This window comes from Pithys albifrons, chromosome 29 (genome assembly GCF_047495875.1).
Source record: "Pithys albifrons albifrons isolate INPA30051 chromosome 29, PitAlb_v1, whole genome shotgun sequence".
Classification (NCBI taxonomy): domain Eukaryota; kingdom Metazoa; phylum Chordata; class Aves; order Passeriformes; family Thamnophilidae; genus Pithys; species Pithys albifrons.
Genome location: NC_092486.1, coordinates 2,387,901 through 2,408,096, shown reverse-complemented (window position 1 = coordinate 2,408,096; position 20,196 = coordinate 2,387,901). Strand labels below are relative to the sequence as shown.

Genomic DNA, 20,196 nt, shown 5'->3' with positions numbered 1-20,196 from the left:
GTGTGAATTTCCTACCAAGGAGCACCTCTTTCTTCTCAAGTCTCATCATCTCTAAGAAGCTCAGAACGAAGGAGTCACTGCAGGCTCTTTAAAGTACAAGTGAAAAAAATTAAGCTGGGCAGGAATTTTTCTTTAAATTTCTTCCTGCTCAAAACAAAAAAAAATTAATAACTCTTTTTTTTTTTTTTTTTTAGCTTTTGCTTTGCAGGATTTCTCTTAAAAGTTGAACTTTATTTTTTTTTTTCAATAAAAATTTACCTTCTGTGCATTTTTCATTGCTGGTAAAATTTAAATAAATAAATAAATAAATAAATAAAAATCACTTGTCTGCCAGAACATGTTTTGGTGGAAAGTTTTAAGCAATTCTGTAAATTCCTGTGGAGCTTTAATTTCATTTATAAATGAGGAAACTGATGCAAGAGAGAACAAAACATGAAGCAAGGAAACAATGAATTGCCAAACCCACAGATGTCACCGACCCTTGTCAAGCCCTGTGGGTTCACCAGAAAAATTCACATCCCTCAAGGAGGCAAAACTCAATTTGTGTCGGGGATGGGACTCAGGGAAGTCACAAAAATAATGAGAACAAGCAGCATTGAGAAGGAATTTCATCAGTGGATTTGGAAGGCTCTGCATGACAAAACACTCGTGGGCTTTGAGATGTTCTCCTGGGTTGGGCCACAGGGTTTGACCAAAAGGAGCAAGAAATATGATATTTATTTATATAAATATATGGTAAATAAAAGGGGGAAAGGCTTTATGTGTGTACTAAAAGAAAGGGGGGATGGCTCAGCAGAGGGCACCCAAATGAATATTGTATTTATTTATATATATGCTAAATAAAAAGAGAAAGGGGAAATGGCTAAACAGAGAGAACCCAGGAAAGGTGGTTCAGATAAATATTATATTTATTTATATATGTGGTAAATAAAAGGGGAAAACTTTATATATGCACTAAAAGAAAGGGGAAATGGCTCAGCAGAGGGGACCCAGTAAATGTGGGGTACTGTACAAATAAATATTATATTTATTTATATATATGTTAAATAAACAAGATAAGGGAAATGGCTCAGCAGAGAGAACCCAGTAAAGGTGGTCCAAATAAATATTATATTTATTTATATATATGTTAAATAAACAAGATAAGGGAAATGGCTCAGCAGAGGGCACCCAGTAAAGGTGGTCCAAATAAATATGATATTTATTTATATATATATGTTAAATAAAAAGATAAGGGAAATGACTCAGCAAAGGGCACCCAGGAAAGGTGGTCCCAATAAATATTATATTTATTTGTATATATGCTAAATAAATGGGGAAACCTTTATATATGTACTACAAGAAAAAGGAAATGACTCAACAGAGGGGACCCAGTAAAGGTGGGGTGCAGTCCAAATAAGTATTATATTTACTTATTTATATATATGCTAAATAAAAAGAGAAAGGGGAAATGGCTAAACAGAGAGAACCCAGGAAAGGTGGTTCAAATAAATAGTATATTTATTTCTATATATGTTAAATAAAAGGGGAAAGGTTTTATAGATGTACTAAAAGAAAGGAGAAATGACTCAGCAGAGGGGACCCAGTAAAGGTGGGGTACTGTACAAATAAATATTATATTTATTTATATATATGTTAAATAAACAAGATAAGGGAAATGGCTCAGCAGAGGGCACCCAGTAAAGGTGGTCCAGATAAATATGATATTTATTTATATATATGGTAAATAAAAGGGGAAAGGTTTTATAGATGTACTAAAAGAAAGGGGAAATGACTCAGCAGAGGGGACCCAGTAAAGGTAGTCCAAATAAATATTATATTTATTTATATATATATATGTTAAATAAAAAAGATAAGGGAAATGGCTCAGCAGAGGGCACCCAGGAAAGGTGGTCCAGATAAATATTATATTTATTTATATATATGGTAAATAAAAGGGGAAACCTTTATATATGTACTAAATAAAGGGGAAATGGCTCAGGAGAGGGCACCCAGTAAAGGTGGCCCAAATAAATATGATATTTATCTATATTTATGGTAAATAAAAGGAGAAAACATTATATATGTACTAAAAGAAAGGGGAAATGACTCAGCAGAGGGGACCCAGTAAATGTGGAGTACTGTACAAATAAATATTATATTTATTTATTTATATATTGGCTAAATAAAAAAAGAAAGGGGAAATGGCTAAGGAGAGAGAACCTAGGAAAGGTGGTCCAAATAAATATGATATTTATTTATATATATATGTTAAATAAAAGGGGAAAGGCTTTATATATGCACTAAAAGAAAGGGGAAATGACTCAGCAAAGGGCACCCAGTAAATGTGGTCCAAATAAATATTATATTTATTTATATATATGTTAAATAAAAAAGATAAGGGAAATGGCTCAGCAGAGGGCACCCAGTAAAGGTGGTCCAAATAAATATGGTAAATAAAAGGGGAAACCTTTATATATGTACTAAAATAAAGGGGAAATGGCTCAGCAGAGGGGACCCAGTAAAGGTGGGGTGTAGTACAAATAAATATTTATTTATTTATTTATATATCTGCTAAATAAAAAAGAAAGGGGAAATAGCTCAGCAGAGATCACCCAGGAAAGGTGGTCGAAATAAATATTATATTTATTTATATATATGGTAAATAAAAGGGGAAAGGCTTTATATATGTACTAAAAGAAAGGGGAAATGACTCAGCAAAGGGCACCCAGTAAATGTGGTCCAAATAAATATGATATTTATTTCTATTTACGGTAAATATAAGGAGAAAACTTTATATATGTACTAAAAGAAAGGGGAAATGACTCAGCAGAGGGGACCCAGTAAATGTGGTCCAAATAAATATTATATTTATTTATATAAATGGAAAATAAAAGGGGAAAGGCTTTATATATGTACTAAAAGAAAGGGGAAATGGCTCAGCAAAGGGGACCCAGTAAATGTGGGGTGCAGTCCAAATAAATACTATATATAAATAAAATATTAATAAATATTTTATATTTATTAATAAATATAAGATAATAAATAATAGATATTTATATATATAAATATAATATAATAATAAATGCTATAATATAAATCAAAGGGGAAAGGCTTTAGATATGCACTAAAAGAAAGGGGAAATGTCTCACCAAAGGGCACCCAGTGACTGTGGGGTGCAGTCCCACTGGGCATCCCTCCCTCGTGTGGCACCAGAGTGAATTCCAACCACATCCCTTCCCTCTGGCACCACATCCAGGCTGCAAAATGTGCCCCCTGCGTTTCCAGAAGGGCTGAGCTACAGGTGAACCAATTCCTTACCCCCCCAGTTGCCTGGGGGAGCTCGGGGTGGGAGCGCTGGGGGTCCCTCCCTGGTCCTGCTCTGCCACATTCCGCCTCCTCCTGGGATTTGGTGGGCTGGAATTCACCATCCATCAGCCACGGGGCTGCTGGAACCGGGGACAGGTTTGGCTCCAGAGCTGCTGGAGCAGCTCTGGGGAAGAGCTTAAAGTGCCCATTGCCAGTTTGGCTCCTCACTTGGCAGGGGCAGAGCTTGAAGTGCCCATTGCCAGTTTGTCTGGGTGCTCAAAGTGCTATCACCAGTTTGGCTCCTCATTTGCTGGGGCAGAGCTCAAAGTGCCCATCACCAGTTTGGCTTGACTGGGGCAGAGCTCAAAGTGCCCATCACCAGTTTGGCTTGAATGGGGCAGAGCTCAAAGTGCCCATCACCAGTTTGGCTTGAATGGGGCAGAGCTCAAAGTGCCCATCACCAGTTTGGCTCCTCATTTGCTGGGGCAGAGCTCAAAGTGCCCATCACCAGTTTGGCTTGACTGGGGCAGAGCTCAAAGTGCCCATCACCAGTTTGGCTTGAATGGGGCAGAGCTCAAAGTGCCCATCACCAGTTTGGCTCCTCATTTGCTGGGGCAGAGCTCAAAGTGCCCATCACCAGTTTGGCTTGACTGGGGCAGAGCTCAAAGTGCCCATCACCAGTTTGGCTTGAATGGGGCAGAGCTCAAAGTGCCCATCACCAGTTTGGCTCCTCACTTGGCTGGGGCAGAGCCCAAAGTGCCCATTGCCAGTTTGGCTCCTCATTTGACTGAGTGGGAGCCCAAAGTGCCCATTGCCACAGAATCCCAGACTATTCTGAGTTGGAAGGGACCCACAAGAGTCCAACTCTTAAGTCAATGGCCCACAGAGAGGATGGAACCCATGACCTTGGCATTATTGCAACCAAGTTTTAACCAACCAGTTTGGCTCCTCACTTGGCTGGGGCAGAGCCCAAAGTGCCCATCGCCAGTTTGGCTCCTCACTTGACTTGGGCAGAGCTCAAAGTGCCCATCACCAGTTTGGCTCCTCACTTGGCTGGGGCAGAGCCCAAAGTGCCCATCGCCAGTTTGGCTCCTCACTTGACTTGGGCAGAGCTCAAAGTGCCCATCACCAGTTTGGCTCCTCACTTGGCTGGGGCAGAGCCCAAAGTGCCCATCGCCAGTTTGGCTCCTCACTTGGCTTGGGCAGAGCTCAAAGTGCCCATCACCAGTTTGGCTCCTCACTTGGCTGGGGCAGAGCCCAAAGTGCCCATCGCCAGTTTGGCTTCTCACTTGGCTGGGGCAGAGCTCAAAGTACCCATCACCAGTTTGGCTCCTCACTTTGGTTCAAGAAGAAAGGGGAGGGTGTGAGGCTGGAAAGTAGTGCTGGGAAGGGGTAGGGAGTGGAGGGAAGCACCTACAGAGCTGCTCTGAACAATCCTGAGCCTTCCCAGTGCCCCCAGCACGGTGTTGTGGGCACTGGATGGATCAGAGCTCAAAGTGCCCATCACCAGTTTGGCTCCTCACTTGGCTTGGGCAGAGCCCAAAGTGCCCATCACCAGTTTGGCTTCTCACTCTGGTTCAAGAAGGGGAGGGTGTGAGAGCACTAAAAGGCTGGGAAACGGTGCTGGGAAGGGGTAGGGAGTGGAGGGAAGCACCTACAGAGCTGCTCTGAACAATCCTGACCCTTCCCAGTGCCCCCAACACGGTGCTGTGGGCACTGGATGGGGACACAGCTCTGCCCAAGGGTGTCAAACCAAATACCCACCACTGGTTGGTACAGCAGGCACTGCCCTGTGGGAATTCCCATGAGGAAAAAAAGGAAAATAAAAGAGGGAGAAAGGTTTGAACACAACAAATGTAGGGAATTTGTACACTACCTGCTCTGGCTTCTCAGCTACTGCCATCATATTTATTGGGAGTGATACAAAAGAGAGGAGGGGGAAAGGAACAGAGGAAGGAGCACGAGGGTTAATGCTGAGCCTTGGAGACTTACCTGGAACCGCCTCATGTCTCTTGGGTTTCCTGCTGTTTTCAAGCAGTTCTGATTGCACTTGAGAAAAAATTTTAAGAAGAATCTGCAAAGATAAAGAACCACATCACTTCTACTACCCAGGACAAAAGGGGATATTTTGTTCTGTTTTAAAGTGCATATCCCAGGGACTGACAGGATGGGGGGGGGGGGGGGTCTTACAGGGCTGTCAGAATTTATGAAACCAAACAAGGAAAACCAAATCTCAACAAACAGAAGTTAAAAAAAAAAAAAAAAAGAAACTCAGGTGAGGTCCAACCAATGTGAGTGGAATTCATTTACACCCCAGTGCAGGTCTGACCACACAGTTTTAGTCTCTCCCTTTATCTCTCCCTCACATACAAAGTGTTTCTTTTGCTCTCCAAAGGGATTTGCCAGGAGACAATAAAAAGGGATAAAGGCATTGTCAAAATTACAAACACCGACAGGGCAACTCAGAGGCTGATAAGCCTTGGAACACTTCAGGGTGTTAAAAACCAGCAACAAGAGAAGAATCTGAGGAGGTTTCATCACTCTGATTTTTTTTTTCCTTAGGAAGATTCCGGGAACTACAAAGCAGAGCTGCCCAAAACTCAGATTAGAATCTTCCCAAGATTTTCAGGGGAGGGTGAGGAAAACACAAATTCAAGTGCTACATGATGGATAAACCCCATTAACATCTTGTGCTAATTATTTTTGCCCCATCCCACCCTCTTTTCTTGGTGTGTTTCATTATTCTGGAGGGTTTTCAGCTTGTCGTGTACCCAAGTTGGACCTTCAGCACTTTTAGGTGATTGAACCCAACACTACAGAGAGATTTTAGAGTTTAAAAATAAAAGTTTTCCACCGAATTTGGTGTCAAATCCAGAGAGAAGAGGATTCATCCCTTTGTTATCTGATTAATCTGATTCGATTTGTGAATTTTAGAAATAAAGAAGCTGCACCAAAAATCCGCAGTTTTTGGATTAAAAGCACAACAAGCCACAAAAATCCAGACACAAGCAAGGAAATTTTTGGCATATTCTGTCACAAGTGCAAATATTCCCTGAGATCCTTTTCCTTTCTATTTGTGGGACAAAATGGCTTTAACCCCCCTACAATTATAATTACAAGAATAAATCAAAAGACGCTGGGATGGATTTAGGAGGGGAGAAAAAAAAAAAAAAGACTGGGATATAAGAAAAAATAAATAGCTGAAGGATTGATTTGGAATACAAAGAGCAAGTTATTTATTTATTTCTCTTGCTGAGTGCTTGGTTTAAAAAAAAAAAGAAGAAAAAAAAAGAAAAAAACTCGGGTTTTGCAGTAAGTTAAAGTCCCAGGTGAGCCAGGCCTATTTCCCTTCCTGTTACTATGACAACGATTTTTTACCGCAGTCCCAAAGTCCCTTCAGAACTCACACATTCATGCCTTGAATTAGAACTTTAAAGGAGAAAGCTGGATATTTTCTGGGTTTACCAACAACCCCTCCCAAAGCAGAGACAATGAGGCACAAAGGGCTCCCCTCTCCCCTCTCGGTCCCTGAATTTTCTCCTCGTCCTGACCCGAAATGCGGAGAAAAATTAAAGATTTTAAGGGTTTGTGTCGCTCCAACAAACAAAACCCTTCGGAAAGCTCAGACCAACTGACCCCACAAAATCCCCCTCAGAAAATGCCACAAACACACCCTGAGAGGGAGCTTCAGAAATTAAAATTTTGGGGGTTTTTTGTTGGTTTTTTTGTTTTTTTTCCCCTTAAATCTCCCGTAAATATATCGGATATTTAAAGAGAGTTTCTCTTTTGCAGGGCGTTGTTTTGCTTCTAATTCCTGATTTTAAATTGCCTTTTCCATGAAGGGTCCTGTTGGGATGTGCCTTCTCCTGGATGGGTTCAGATGGCAGTGCCCAAAGGTGCCACCAGAACTTGTCACCCCTCAGAATTCCAAAGGAAAAATCCAGAATTTCATTCCCCGGGAGCAACGCCGAGCAAATCTATCCCATAAATAAGTCCCATTAACTCCTCAGGTTTGCAACCTGTGACCTCTTTCCTTTGGCTGATTTGGGACCTCTTGGATTGGAATGATTTGGGAAGGGCCGTTTCAGCCACGAGATCGTTTCGCCAAGGAAAAAAATCCTCCCCAACGCTGAGATTCCACGGGAGAATTGGAGGCAGAAACGCCTCACAAACATCCCTTTTTCTCTCCTCCCCTCCTTTTCTCACAGATAGAAAAACTAAATTTGCAGATACATCGACATTTCATGTTCTCATGGCAAGTGCAAAGTGAAACCAAACTCTACAAATGAAGCGACTTTAAGGCGAAAATCAACGAGCTGCTGGTTGGTGGTTCTGCAGGAAAACTGAACACGCCAATCCACAAGTTGTTAAATCCAAGGAAAAATAAAGCATATTAATCAAGAAAATGGCCAGTTTCCTTCTTAATTATTGTTAATGCTTGTAGCCCTATTCATTGAGGTGAAAAAATGGAGAATAAAGAGGTAAAAATGAAGGAAATGAAAGAAAAGAAGTGGGAGAGAACTCGCTTTGTCAGCCGAGCTGGGTTTGGGGAGAGTGTGAGACAAACCCCTGGAAGGGACATCCAAAAAACCCCCTAAATGCAACCCCAAAGTGGCTGATACAGAGGGGCAAAAATTCTAAATATAGAGTTAGGAGTATCCATGAGCAAATTCTGCAGCGTTGGAGGGCTGGGAACTAAAATACTATTTTTTTTCTGCAGAAAATCAGGGTTGGGATGGCAGCAAATATAAACCAACGATGTGAGGGAAAATTAAGGGGGATTTTGGTGAGACCTGAGCTAGGACAGACTGAGGGGTGTGTCAGAAATAAAAAATAAACCCAACTGCTCTGCCACAAACACACCCAAGCCACAGAACTTTGGGGTCTTCAACCAAGACATTTCACCACCTCCGATTTGGGGATCCCACCTGAGACAACCTGAGACATTCTGGGCTTGCTCAGCTGAAAATTTGGCCCCTTGAAGACCCTCCAGAATTGCCATCAGTGATTCCTCAGTTTAATTTCAGTGCTTCAACATTGGGGCAGAATTCAGATTTCTTGCTAAGACTTTGGAAGCTCCTTCAGAACTCCCTGGATCTGCAGCATTAGGATGGTTTTCCCTCCCACCACCTCAAATTTAGGTTTAATTTCATTTAGATGCACACACACAAAATTTTATCTTTCCCCCAGTTCAATCACATCTCTCTTTTTCTCCTCTCTGAGTTCCTCCAGTCAAATTTTAGCTGCAACTGGGCATCTGCATGAAGTATTTGGGAGGTTGTTATATATGCATATATATATATATATATATATATATATATATATATATATAAAAATATATAAATATATATAAATATATAAATATATATATATGTGTGTGTGTGTATATATATATAAATATATAAATATATATATATATGTGTGTGTATATATATATATACACATATATACATATATATATATATATATATATATATATATATATTTTTTTAGTGGTTGCATCTGAGAAAGGCATTAATATTTATTGCAGCATTAGAATAAAAATGACTTGGGGGGAGCAAAGAGGAGGGAAAGTTTAGCACTAAATGCAGCTGATTTAGGGGTAACAGGAGAATTGCAGAAAAGGTTTTATTAATTCTTTTAAATGAGAACCTTCAGCCAGTTTTTGGCCTTCACCTATTTATACATCAGAAATATTTTTTTTTAAAATGGAATTATAAAAAATTAGCTTCTTTTCATGTTTCTCAGCCAGCCTTTGGTCTTGGTGTGAGTTTAGCAGGGACCAGCCAAGCAGGGGGAGTGTGGCCCTTCCTCTCACAGATCAATATTTCCAGGTGTTGGGAGAAAACCTGAAAACCTCTAAAAAAACACCACTAAAAACTCCAGCATTGCTGTAGAAACCCTGCCTGACTTAATGCAAAAACATAAAATTAATTAAGATACAACCACAGACTTGCTTTCCTGTTGTGTCTCTCATCACTGACCTCACTGGGCACACTTTGATGCTGCTGCATCCCCAAAATGCCACCTTAAATCTGTCTCCCTCTTTTAGGATTCAGAGGGAGCTGCTGAAAAGCTCCTGCTCCTCCTGCTGAAGAACATCTCAAGTGCCACTTCAGGACAAAGACAGCTGAGGGACCTTCAATGGGTTTGGGCAATACCAAGGGCAAGGTGTGTGAGTTGAGGAAGCAGAACAGGAGAGCTCCTTCCACCCACCCCACAGTGAGAGGTGGAAAGGGCTGTCCATGGGCAGGGACAGAGGTTGAGGCCAAACCAAGGCAGGTCTTGCTCCTAAAGCAGCAGTTGATCCCCCCACACTCTCTCCTTAGAATCACAGAATGGATTGGGTTGGAAAAGCCCTCTGAGATCATCAGGTCCAGCCCTTGGTCCAACCCCACTGTGATCACCAGCCCAGGGCACTGAGTCCCCTGGGCTGGTGATCACAGTAGGGTTGGATCAAGACCTGGTGGATTCTCTCTCAGTGCCACATCCATAAAATCAAAGAATCACAGAATGGATTGGGTTGGAAAAGCCCTCCCAGATCATCAAGTCCAACCCTTGGTCCAACTCCAGTCCCTTTACCAGATCATGGCACTCAGTGCCACGGCCAAGCTCAGGTTCAAACCCTCCAGGGATGGGGAATCCACCCCCTCTCTGGGCAGCCCATTCCAATCCCTGAGCACTCTCTCTGCAAAGAATTTCTTCCTGATCTCCAACTTCAATTTCCCCTGGCAGAGCTTGAGCCCATCGTGCCCCCTTGTCCTATTGCTGAGTGCCTGGGAGAAGAGACCAACCCCCACCTGGCCACAAATTCCCTTCAGGCAGTTCCAGACAGTGCTGAGGTCACCTCTGAGCCTCCTCTTCTCCAGGCTGAACACCCCCAGCTCCCTCAGCCTCTCCCCACAGCACTTGTGCTCCAGTCCCTTCTCCAGCCTCGTTGCTCTTCTCACTTGGGTTGGAAGAGACCTCTGAGATCATCAAATCCAACCCTTGATCCAACCCCACTGGGATCACTCTGGCACTCTGTGCCCTGGGCTGGTGATCACAGTGGGGTTGGATCAAGACATGGTGGATTCTCTGTCCCTGGAGGTGTTTCAGAGGACACTCAGTGCCATCTCCAGTCCCTTCTCCAGCCTCGTTGCTCTTCTCTGGCCCCGCTCCAGCCCCTCAATCTCTTGCCTCAACTCAGGGGCCCAGAACTGAACACAACACTCAAGGTGTGGCCTCCCCAAGGCAGAGTCCAGGGGAAGGGTCACTGCCCTGGGCCTGCTGGCCACGCTAGTTTGGATCCAGGCCAGGATCCCCTTGGCCTTCTTGGCCACCTGGGCACACTGGTGGCTCCTGTTGAGCTTCCTGTCCCTCAGTCCCCCCAGGTCCCTCTGCCTGGCTGCTCTCCAGCCACTCTGTGCCCAGCCTGGAGCTCTGCAGGGCTTGGGGTGGCCAAAGGGCAGGACCTGCACTTGGCCTTGGTGAACTCCATCCCATTGCAATCAGCCCATCCCTCAAGTCTCTCCAGACCCCTCTGCTTGTTGGGGTCTCTCAGGGCATCACCCCACACTCCCCCCTTGGCCATGGGTGTCCCACATTCTCAGGTGCTGTCCCCGTGGCAGAGGATCTGCAGTACCAGAAATCTTGTACGAAATGGGCTTGAGAAGAAGATGGAGCAGCAAACCCAAATGCCCTAAACCCAAAAGCTTTTACTGGTGTGCAAATATGGAGTCCTTGCTCTTTTTTCCCTTAGTCACTCTCTGCTTCCCAAAATCCCTTGAGAAAAGCATCATCTCACTGGCCAGGACTGCAGGGATTTGTCCATGGAAAAGTTTCTGTAAGTTTTCTTATTGGCCTTTATTTTACTCTTTCCTATTGATTGTTATCCCTGGTTTGTTATTGGTTGGAGTTTGAATCCCCCCAAACCTTTATATACCTCTTGTTAATATATTAATAGATATATAAAAATATTTTTAGATATATATTTATTATTTATTTATATATAGAGAGAGGTATTTTTATATATACTTATATATATATATTTATATATATATATATATATATAGGGATACGTGTCTATATATATATCTAATATATATAGTATATAATATATATGTATTATATATTCTATATATATATGTAATATATAGTATATAATATATATGTATTATATAATCTATATATTTTTATATATAATATATAATATATAATAAATATGTATTATATATTCTATATACCTTATATAGAATATATAATTTAATGTACATATAATGTGATACATATAATACATATATTATATTATATATTCTATATATGTTATATAGAATATATAATATAATGTACATATAATGTAATACATATAATACATATATTATATATTCTATATATCTCATATAGAATGTATAATATAATGTACATATAATGTAATAAATGTAATACATATATTATATATTAATTAATACTTTTTAACCCCCCCAAAAAAGCAATTAATACTTTTTAACCCCCAAAAAAGACATTAATACTTTTTTAACCTTGGAAAAAAAGCCAGTAATGCTTTTTTTACCCCCCAAAAAAGACATTAATTCTTTTTTAAACCCCCCCAAAAAAAGCCATTAATACTTTTTAACCTTGAAAAAAGAAAAGCCAGTAATGCCCTTTTTACCCCCCAAAAAAGACATTAATACTTTTTCAACCCTGAAAACAATTAATACTTTTTTAACCTTGGAAAAAAAAGCCAGTAATGCTTTTTTTACCCCCCCCCAAAAAAGACATTATTACTTTTTCAACCTGAAAAATTAATGTTTTTAACCTCCCAAAAAAAAGACATTAATACTTTTTTAACTCCAAAAAAAAGCCATTAATACTTTTTTAACTCCCCAAAAAAACCATTAATACTTTTTTAACTCCCAAAAAAGCCATTAATACTTTTTAACCCCCCCAAAAAAGACATTAATACTTTTTCAACCTGAAAAAAGCCATTAATGTTTTTAACCTCCCAAAAAAAAGCCATTAATACTTTTTTAACTCCAAAAAAAAGCCATTAATATTTTTTAACCACCCCAAAAAAGCCATTAATACTTTTTCAACCTGAAAAAAGCCATTAATACTTTTTTAACTCCCAAAAAAAGCCATTAATACTTTTTTTACCCCCCCAAAAAAGACATTAATACTTTTTCAACCCCCCCAAAAAACCCAATAATACTTTTTTAACCCCCTGGCTCCTGGTTCCAAATCTTCACTAACCCTTCCCATCCTCCTTTCTTAAATCCAGGCACAGAATCAAGAGGCACAACGTTGGTTGGATCTTGTGAACAGCCTTTGGATGCCCTTCCAAAATATCCCTTGTAAGCAAATACTGAGATAATTCTGGTTTGTTTTTGGGCTACTTTGGAATTTGGTTTTGTGGCTTCAGACATTTTTTGGCCCTTCATCTAAATAATTGTGATTGTGCTTCTCAGCAAATCCTCTGATGCCAAAATCTAATGAAAAAAATAAAGAATTGGTGCCATTCTGCTTCGATAATTTGGTGCTTCCAAAAAGAGAACAAAGGAATCATAGAATCATAGAATCATAGAATGGATTGGGTTGGAAAAGACCTCCAAGATCATCGAGTCCAACCCTTGGTCCAACTCTAGTCCATTTACCAGATCATGGCACTCAGCGCCACATCCAATCTGCATTTAAAGATCTCCAGGGATGGTGAATCCACCCCCTCTCTGGGCAGCCCATTCCAATCCCTGAGCACTCTCTCTGCAAAGAATTTCTTTCTGCTCTCCAGCTTCAATTTCCCCTGGCAGAGCTTGAGCCCATCGTGCCCCCTTGTCCTATTGCTGAGTGCCTGGGAGAAGAGACCAACCCCCACCTGGCCACAACTTCCCTTCAGGGAGTTCTAGACAGTGCTGAGGTCACCTCTGAGCCTCCTCTTCTCCAGGCTGAACACCCCCAGCTCCCTCAGCCTCTCCCCACAGCACTTGTGCTCCAGTCCCTTCTCCAGCCTTGTTGCTCTTCTCTGGACTCGCTCCAGCATCTCAATATCCTTTCTGAACTGAGGGGCCCAGAACTGAACACAACACTCAAGGTGTGGCCTCCCCAAGGCAGAGTCCAGGGGAAGGGTCACTGCCCTGGGCCTGCTGGCCACGCTGGTTTGGATCCAGGCCAGGATCCCCTTGGCCTTCTTGGCCACCTGGGCACACTGGTGGCTCCTGTTGAGCTTCCTGTCCCTCAGTCCCCCCAGGTCCCTCTGCCTGGCTGCTCTCCAGCCACTCTGTGCCCAGCCTGGAGCTCTGCAGGGCTTGGGGTGGCCAAAGGGCAGGACCTGCACTTGGCCTTGTTGAACTTCATCCCATTGCAATCAGCCCATCCCTCAAGTCTCTCCAGATCCCTCTGCAGAGCCCTCCTGCCTTCCAGCAGGTTGACACTCCCTCCCAACTTGGTGTCAGCAGCAAATTTGCTGAGGATGGACTCAATCCCCTCATCCAAACCATCAATAAAGATGTTAAACAGGACTGGACCCAATACAGAAACCAGAAAGTTGGTTTTATGAGTTTCTTTGCTCCAGTTAAACAATCTTAAGTTTAAATATATTATGAACTGCAAAAGCATCGTGATTACAGTGAGGGGCTGACTCCAATTCCCTCAGAGCAGGGAAATTCTGGATCAGGGTGTCCCATCCTGCCTTCTCCTCACCCACGTGAGTCTTGGCATTGCAAACTCTGAGATAAGTGGGACAAGAAACTCTTCCCCAACATGATAAAGAGCAGGAGGTTTTGCTTCAAATTTCTTCCTTTCAAAGGGGAGGGACTAGGTCAGATTTGCAGGTCACTGTTTCAAATCAATTAATTGCATTTCTTTGATATCATCATCCCGATTTTAATGTGGAGTCCTTTACCATTGGAATATTTATCTCTGGAGTCATTTTGCTCTATTATGGCAGGGAGTGTTATTAGGGACCTGATGAGAAAATTCCCTCCTCTTTTGCAGCAGTTACAGCCAATGTGGGATCAGGGATTGCACAAAAGCACTTTAAATGAACATCCACCTTGCAGTGTGTGAGAAATGAGGGAGGTTATTACCAGGAGTCAGAGCATTTAGATGATACTCCACAAACAGCAGCTAATTAATCTTCCCAAAACTCCTGTGCAGAAAGTGTGAACCCAGTTTAACAAACGTGAAAACCAACATATGTAGGTCAGGAGACTTTCCTGAGTTTGTCAGAGATTTCCTGGGAGGGGGGAGAGGAATCAGATGATATGAGATCCCAAGCCTGGAGAAGGAGGAGTTGGCTCTGCATTTGTCACTTGGGTTTTTTTTTTAATAAAAAGACTCCAGTTGCACCAAAAAAAATGCAGATTAACACTATGCAGGGTCCTCATTTCCTCATGGGACAAACCAGAAACACTTCTCAGTCCTCTTGCCTTAATTCAGAGTAATTTCTTCAATCTGCCCAGACTCCTCTCCAGCTCCACATTTCTTGCAGTCACCCACCCCAACAGAGATTTCCAGTTTTGTTGTGGAGACATTATTTAGGGTCTCTTTTTTGGTACCTCCTCTCTCAAATGCCACCTGGCCAACACCAGGGGAAGGCAGAAGATGAGCAGCAGTGCCTGATTTCCTCTGGCCCCTCCCAACACTCAGCTCAGAGCAGCTGACACTGGAGCCAGATGTGAAAATGGAACAAACTCAGGGCTGGGGACTCAGCTGAGGGAGCCCAAGAGGCCACACGACCTCAAGAAGATACAGGATGGCAGAACCCACCTTAAAACTGCTTCTAACTCGGGTTTTTTGGCCACTCCAAGAGGACAGTTGGGTAAGTAACTCTTCATACAATGTATTAAATAGAGATCTCCAGTCTAAGTTTTGCTGTGGGGACATTATTTAGGGCCTCTTTTTGGTACCTGCCCTCTGAAATACCACCTGGCCAACATCATGGGAAGGCAGAAGATGAGCAGCAGTGCCTGATTTCCTCTGGCCCCTCCCAACACTCAGCTCAGAGCAGCTGACACTGGAGCCAGATGTGAAAATGGAACAAACCCAGGGCTGGGGACTCAGCTGAGGGAGCCCAAGAGGCCACACGACCTCAAGAAGATACAGGATGGCAGAACCCACCTTAAAACTGCTTCTAACTCGGGTTTTTTGGCCACTCCAAGAGGACAGTTGGGTAAGTAACTCTTCATACAATGTATTAAAGAAGGATATTTGTATTTCAGATGCATCAAGGGAGAACATCACACCAGGAACCCACAGCAATGCCTGGGCTTGATTCATGTCCAACCCCCAGCCTTGTGCCTCACCCACAGAAAAATTCCACCCCAAATATCCCCTTTCCCTGCAGCCTGGAACATCACATTTGTCTCTGCCCTCTCTCTAGTGTTTTATTTTTTTAAAGCTTGCTTTCCAATCTAACAGTAAGTGACTGCAGACCTGCAATGTGTCACCCAACCTCCAAACACGTCAGTAAACTTGATATGCATGTTCTGTACATTTTCCACCTTCTGCACAATTTTCCTCTCTAAAGCAGCTCGTGTTCCCCTCGTTCTGAGCACTCACATCAGCAGTTCACACTCCTTGGGTAAAGAAATGCTTCTCCTGTCTTGCAAAGTGATGCCATTTTCAAGAAAAAAGGGCTGGGGGAGAGGGCACTGCCAGGTGGGCACAGTCATTTCTCAGTGCTGGATGGAGTTATTTGGAATGGCCACAGTTGCTAGGAAAGAAAAAAAAATCTCCAAGGAAAACCTCCTTGTTTGTGCACTCTGATGAAAACCTGACACCATTAATGAAAATAATAATTGAACTCTATGGGTTCGAATTGGAAATGAAACCCAACACTAACGGCGTGTTTGTAATTGCAATTGTTCTCCAAAAAGTCTTTGGAGGACTCTTTGTAATCTGAGCAGTTTCTCTGATCCTTTGGGTTTCTCCTCCCTCCTCCCACACCAAAACTTTCCAGTAACTTGCAAGACAATGGCTAAAAGCTTATTTATACTGTAAGATCCATAACATTTGTGCCATTTGGCACAGCACCAAATGCCAGAGCATAAGCACAAGTCAACAGGCAGGGAGTGAGAGGAGGGGTGGGCTGTTGAAAGGGTTGCTCAGATGACATTCCCTGGGTTGTTCTGGGGTCTGTGGGCTCCAATTGGGCCAGCACTGCACAGCCACGTGGTGAAATTGTTCCTGGGGGAAAGACACACAGAGGGCAGGAGGGAAGGTGAGGCCACACCTTGAGTGTTGTGTTTCAGTTCAGGAAAGAGATTGAGGGGCTGGAGCGGGGCCAGAGAAGAGCAACGAGGCTGGAGAAGGGACTGGATGTGGCACTGAGTGTCCTCTGAAACACCTCCAGGGACAGAGAATCCAACATGTCTTGATCCAACCCCACTGGGATCACCAGCCCAGGGCACAGAGTGCCAGAGTGATCCCAGTGGGGTTGGATCAAGGGTTGGATTTGATGATCTCAGAGGTCTCTTCCAACCCAAGTGAGAAGAGCAACGAGGCTGGAGAAGGGACTGGAGCACAAGTGCTGTGGGGAGAGGCTGAGGGAGCTGGGGGTGTTCAGCCTGGAGAAGAGGAGGCTCAGAGGTGACCTCAGCACTGTCTGGAACTGCCTGAAGGGAAGTTGTGGCCAGGTGGGGGTTGGTCTCTTCTCCCAGGCACTCAGCAATAGGACAAGGGGGCACGATGGGCTCAAGCTCTGCCAGGGGAAATTGAAGTTGGAGAGCAGAAAGAAATTCTTTGCAGAGAGAGTGCTCAGGGATTGGAATGGGCTGCCCAGAGAGGGGGTGGATTCCCCATCCCTGGAGGGTTTGAACCTGAGCTTGGCCGTGGCACTGAGTGCCATGATCTGGTAAAGGGACTGGAGTTGGACCAAGGGTTGGACTTGATGATCTGGGAGGGCTTTTCCAACCCAATCCATTCTAGGATTCTGTGATTTACTCTGCAAAGTCCACCCATCCCAGAAAGGCTCTGAGGTGTTAAACCAGCACAGACTCTGAGCTCCACTCATTTTATCCATACCCAGAAAAACCTCCCACTCCTTTCATCTCCTCCATCCTCTCAGTCCCCAAAGCTCTCAGTGTCCTGACCCACGCTGAGCAGTGAGCACCAGTGCCACCAGTGCCACCACTGCCCCCACTGACCCTGCTGGGTTGTACTGGCACTGCCCAGAAAAGCCCCCGAGCCTGCAGGTCATGCCCAGCTTGGTGCCACCCTCCTGGTGACTCCAGGACATGGCAAAGCCGCATGGATGGGAACGGCAGAGCTGGGGCCAAGATCAGGCTCCTGCTTTACACCTGCCAGGGTGGAGATTGCTCAGCTGAAGGCTCTGCCTGCTCTGTGTGGGCAGGACTTGTTTGTGCAGGCAGGACCTCTGCCTGATCTGTGCAGGCAGGACCTCTGCCTGGTCTCTGTGGGCAGGGGCACTCCCTGGTTTGTGCAGGCAGGAGCTCTGCCTGATTTGTGCAGGCAGGAGCTCTGTGTGGACAGGAACTCTGCCTGATGATTCATGCTTTGTGCAGGCAGGACCTCTGCCTGGTCTGTGCAGGCAGGACTGGTCTGTGCAGGAGCTCTGCCTGGTCTGTGCAGGCAGGACTGGTCTGTGCAGGCAGGAGCTCTGCCTGTTCTCCGTGGGCAGGAGCTCTGTCTGTTCTCTGTGGGCAGGAGCTCTGTCTGTCTCTGTGGGCAGGAGCTCTGCCTGTCTCTGTGGACAGGAGCTCTGCCTGTCTCTGTGGGCAGGAGCTCTGCCTGTTCTCCGTGGGCAGGAGCTCTGCCTGTCTCTGTGGGCAGGAGCTCTGCCTGTTCTCCGTGGGCAGGAGCTCTGCCTGTCTCTGTGGGCAGGAGCTCTGCCTGTTCTCCGTGGGCAGGAGCTCTGTCTGACTCTGTGGGCAGGAGCTCTGTCTGTCTGTGTGGGCAGGAGCTCTGTCTGACTCTGTGGGCAGGAGCTCTGTCTGACTCCGTGGGCAGGAGCTCTCCTGTTCTCTGTGGGCAGGAGCTCTGCCTGTTCTCCGTGGGCAGGAGCTCTGTCTGTCTGTGTGGGCAGGAGCTCTGTCTGACTCTGTGGGCAGGAGCTCTGTCTGACTCCGTGGGCAGGAGCTCTCCTGTTCTCTGTGGGCAGGAGCTCTGTCTGACTCTGTGAGCAGGAGCTATGCCTGTTCTCTGTGGGCAGGAGCTCTGCCTGTTCTCCATGGGCAGGAGCTCTCCTGTTCTCCGTGGGCAGGAGCTCTCCTGTTCTCCGTGGGCAGGAGCTATGCCTGTTCTCCGTGGGCAGGAGCTCTGTCTGTCTCCGTGGGCAGGAGCTCTGTCTGACTCTGTGGGCAGGAGCTCTCCTGTTCTCCGTGGGCAGGAGCTATGCCTGTTCTCCGTGGGCAGGAGCTCTGTCTGACTCTGTGGGCAGGAGCTCTGTCTGACTCTGTGAGCAGGAGCTATGCCTGTCTCTTTGGGCAGGAGCTCTGCCTGTTCTCTGTGGGCAGGAGCTCTGTCTCTGTGGACAGGAGCTCTGTCTGTTCTCCGTGGGCAGGAGCTCTGCCCGTCTCCGTGGGCAGGAGCTCTGCCCGTCTCCGTGGGCAGGAGCTCTGTCTGTCCCCAGCCCGGTCCGTGCAGAATAACCTCGCACTCCTTCGCTAAAGAGGCACATTGACACCCCGCACTCGGCGCCGGGCACATTTCCCCTCCCTTGGCCGCGGTTTGTTGGGGTGGTGGATTGGCATCCATTGTCCTGGTGGGGGTGGGCACAGATGACCTTGAAGCCGAGCCGGTGGCACATTGTGTTGCCGTGCCAGATTTATGGGCTGGCAGACAGGGGCGCGCTTCCTTCCCTGAGACAGGCCAGCATCCAATGTTTGTTAGCATCATTAAACTAAAACTGACTTTTCACCTGCTCCCATACCATATGCAGCTGCAAATTTTTAAATTAAACTATGAAGCCATGCATAAATTTACATATATTACCGACTAGCCTCTCCATTTAACATGCAAATGTACTCCAATGTTTCAGAACACCTTCTGTCGCTAATTAATTTGCTGAATTATAATTAGACTAATCCTGCATAATTAATAAGCACAGATTTTTTTTTTAATTTCTAAGCAGCTTGATGAGATCATTCACTTCCTTCTATAAACTGCTAAGTAACTGTTAAAAAAAATCTGGGGAGAACATATGTGAAAAGGTATGTTTGATGTCGCACACAAATTCAGACGAGCGGGAGAGCACCAGGATTAATGCAGGTGTGTGCTGGAGGCTTGAGGGGCATGGACCAAGCTTTGCTCTGCTTATTTAGCTCCTTTTGGACCTTCCAAGATCACAGGCTGAGGCAGGGAGGGATTACAGGCTTGTGTATGGTGTTGGAGATGTTCTACTGCCACCCCACCATTGTGTGTCCATGCCCTGCCCATGTGTGTGGATGAGCTCCTTTGGTGGGATTTGGAATTGTGATGCCATCCCATCAATGTCTCTCCAAGCCCTGCCCATGCTCTGTGTGTGGATGAGCCCCTTTGATGGGATTTGCAATTGTGATGCCACCCCACCATTGTGTGTCCAAGCCCTGCCCATGTTGTGTGTGGATGAGCCCCTTTGATGGGATTTGGAATTGTGATGCCACCCCATCCTTGTGTGTCCAAGCCCTGCCCATTGTTGTGTGTCCAAGCCCTGCCCATCCTTGTGTGCCCAAGCCCTGCCCATGCTCTGTGTGGATGAGCCCCTTTGATGGGATTTGGAATTGTCTTCACTTCGGCTGCCAAAACCAACAGAGATCCTTCTAGTGAAACAATTAAGCTCTATTAGCACTGGGTTCATTCTCTAATGATTCAAATGAAGGGTCTTGCTTTCCTGTTGGAGAGAGTGGCACGTGCCAGCACTGGGTGGGACTGGGCAGCCTGTGCCTGCTGCACAAAGCAGCCAAACCCCAGACCTGAGTTATCCATCCCTGAGAT

General features: G+C 44.8%; 1 protein-coding gene across 2 annotated transcripts in view; it reads right to left on the bottom strand.

Moving 5' to 3' along the window:
- Positions 1-20,196, bottom strand: part of EBF2 (EBF transcription factor 2) — a 177,574-nt gene that overhangs the window by 45,411 nt on the left and 111,967 nt on the right. For both annotated transcript variants that reach the window (XM_071579036.1, XM_071579038.1), the window contains exon 7: positions 5,281-5,362. In XM_071579036.1, coding sequence (XP_071435137.1) covers positions 5,281-5,362 — 82 coding nt within the window. The remainder of the gene's footprint in view (positions 1-5,280; positions 5,363-20,196) is intronic.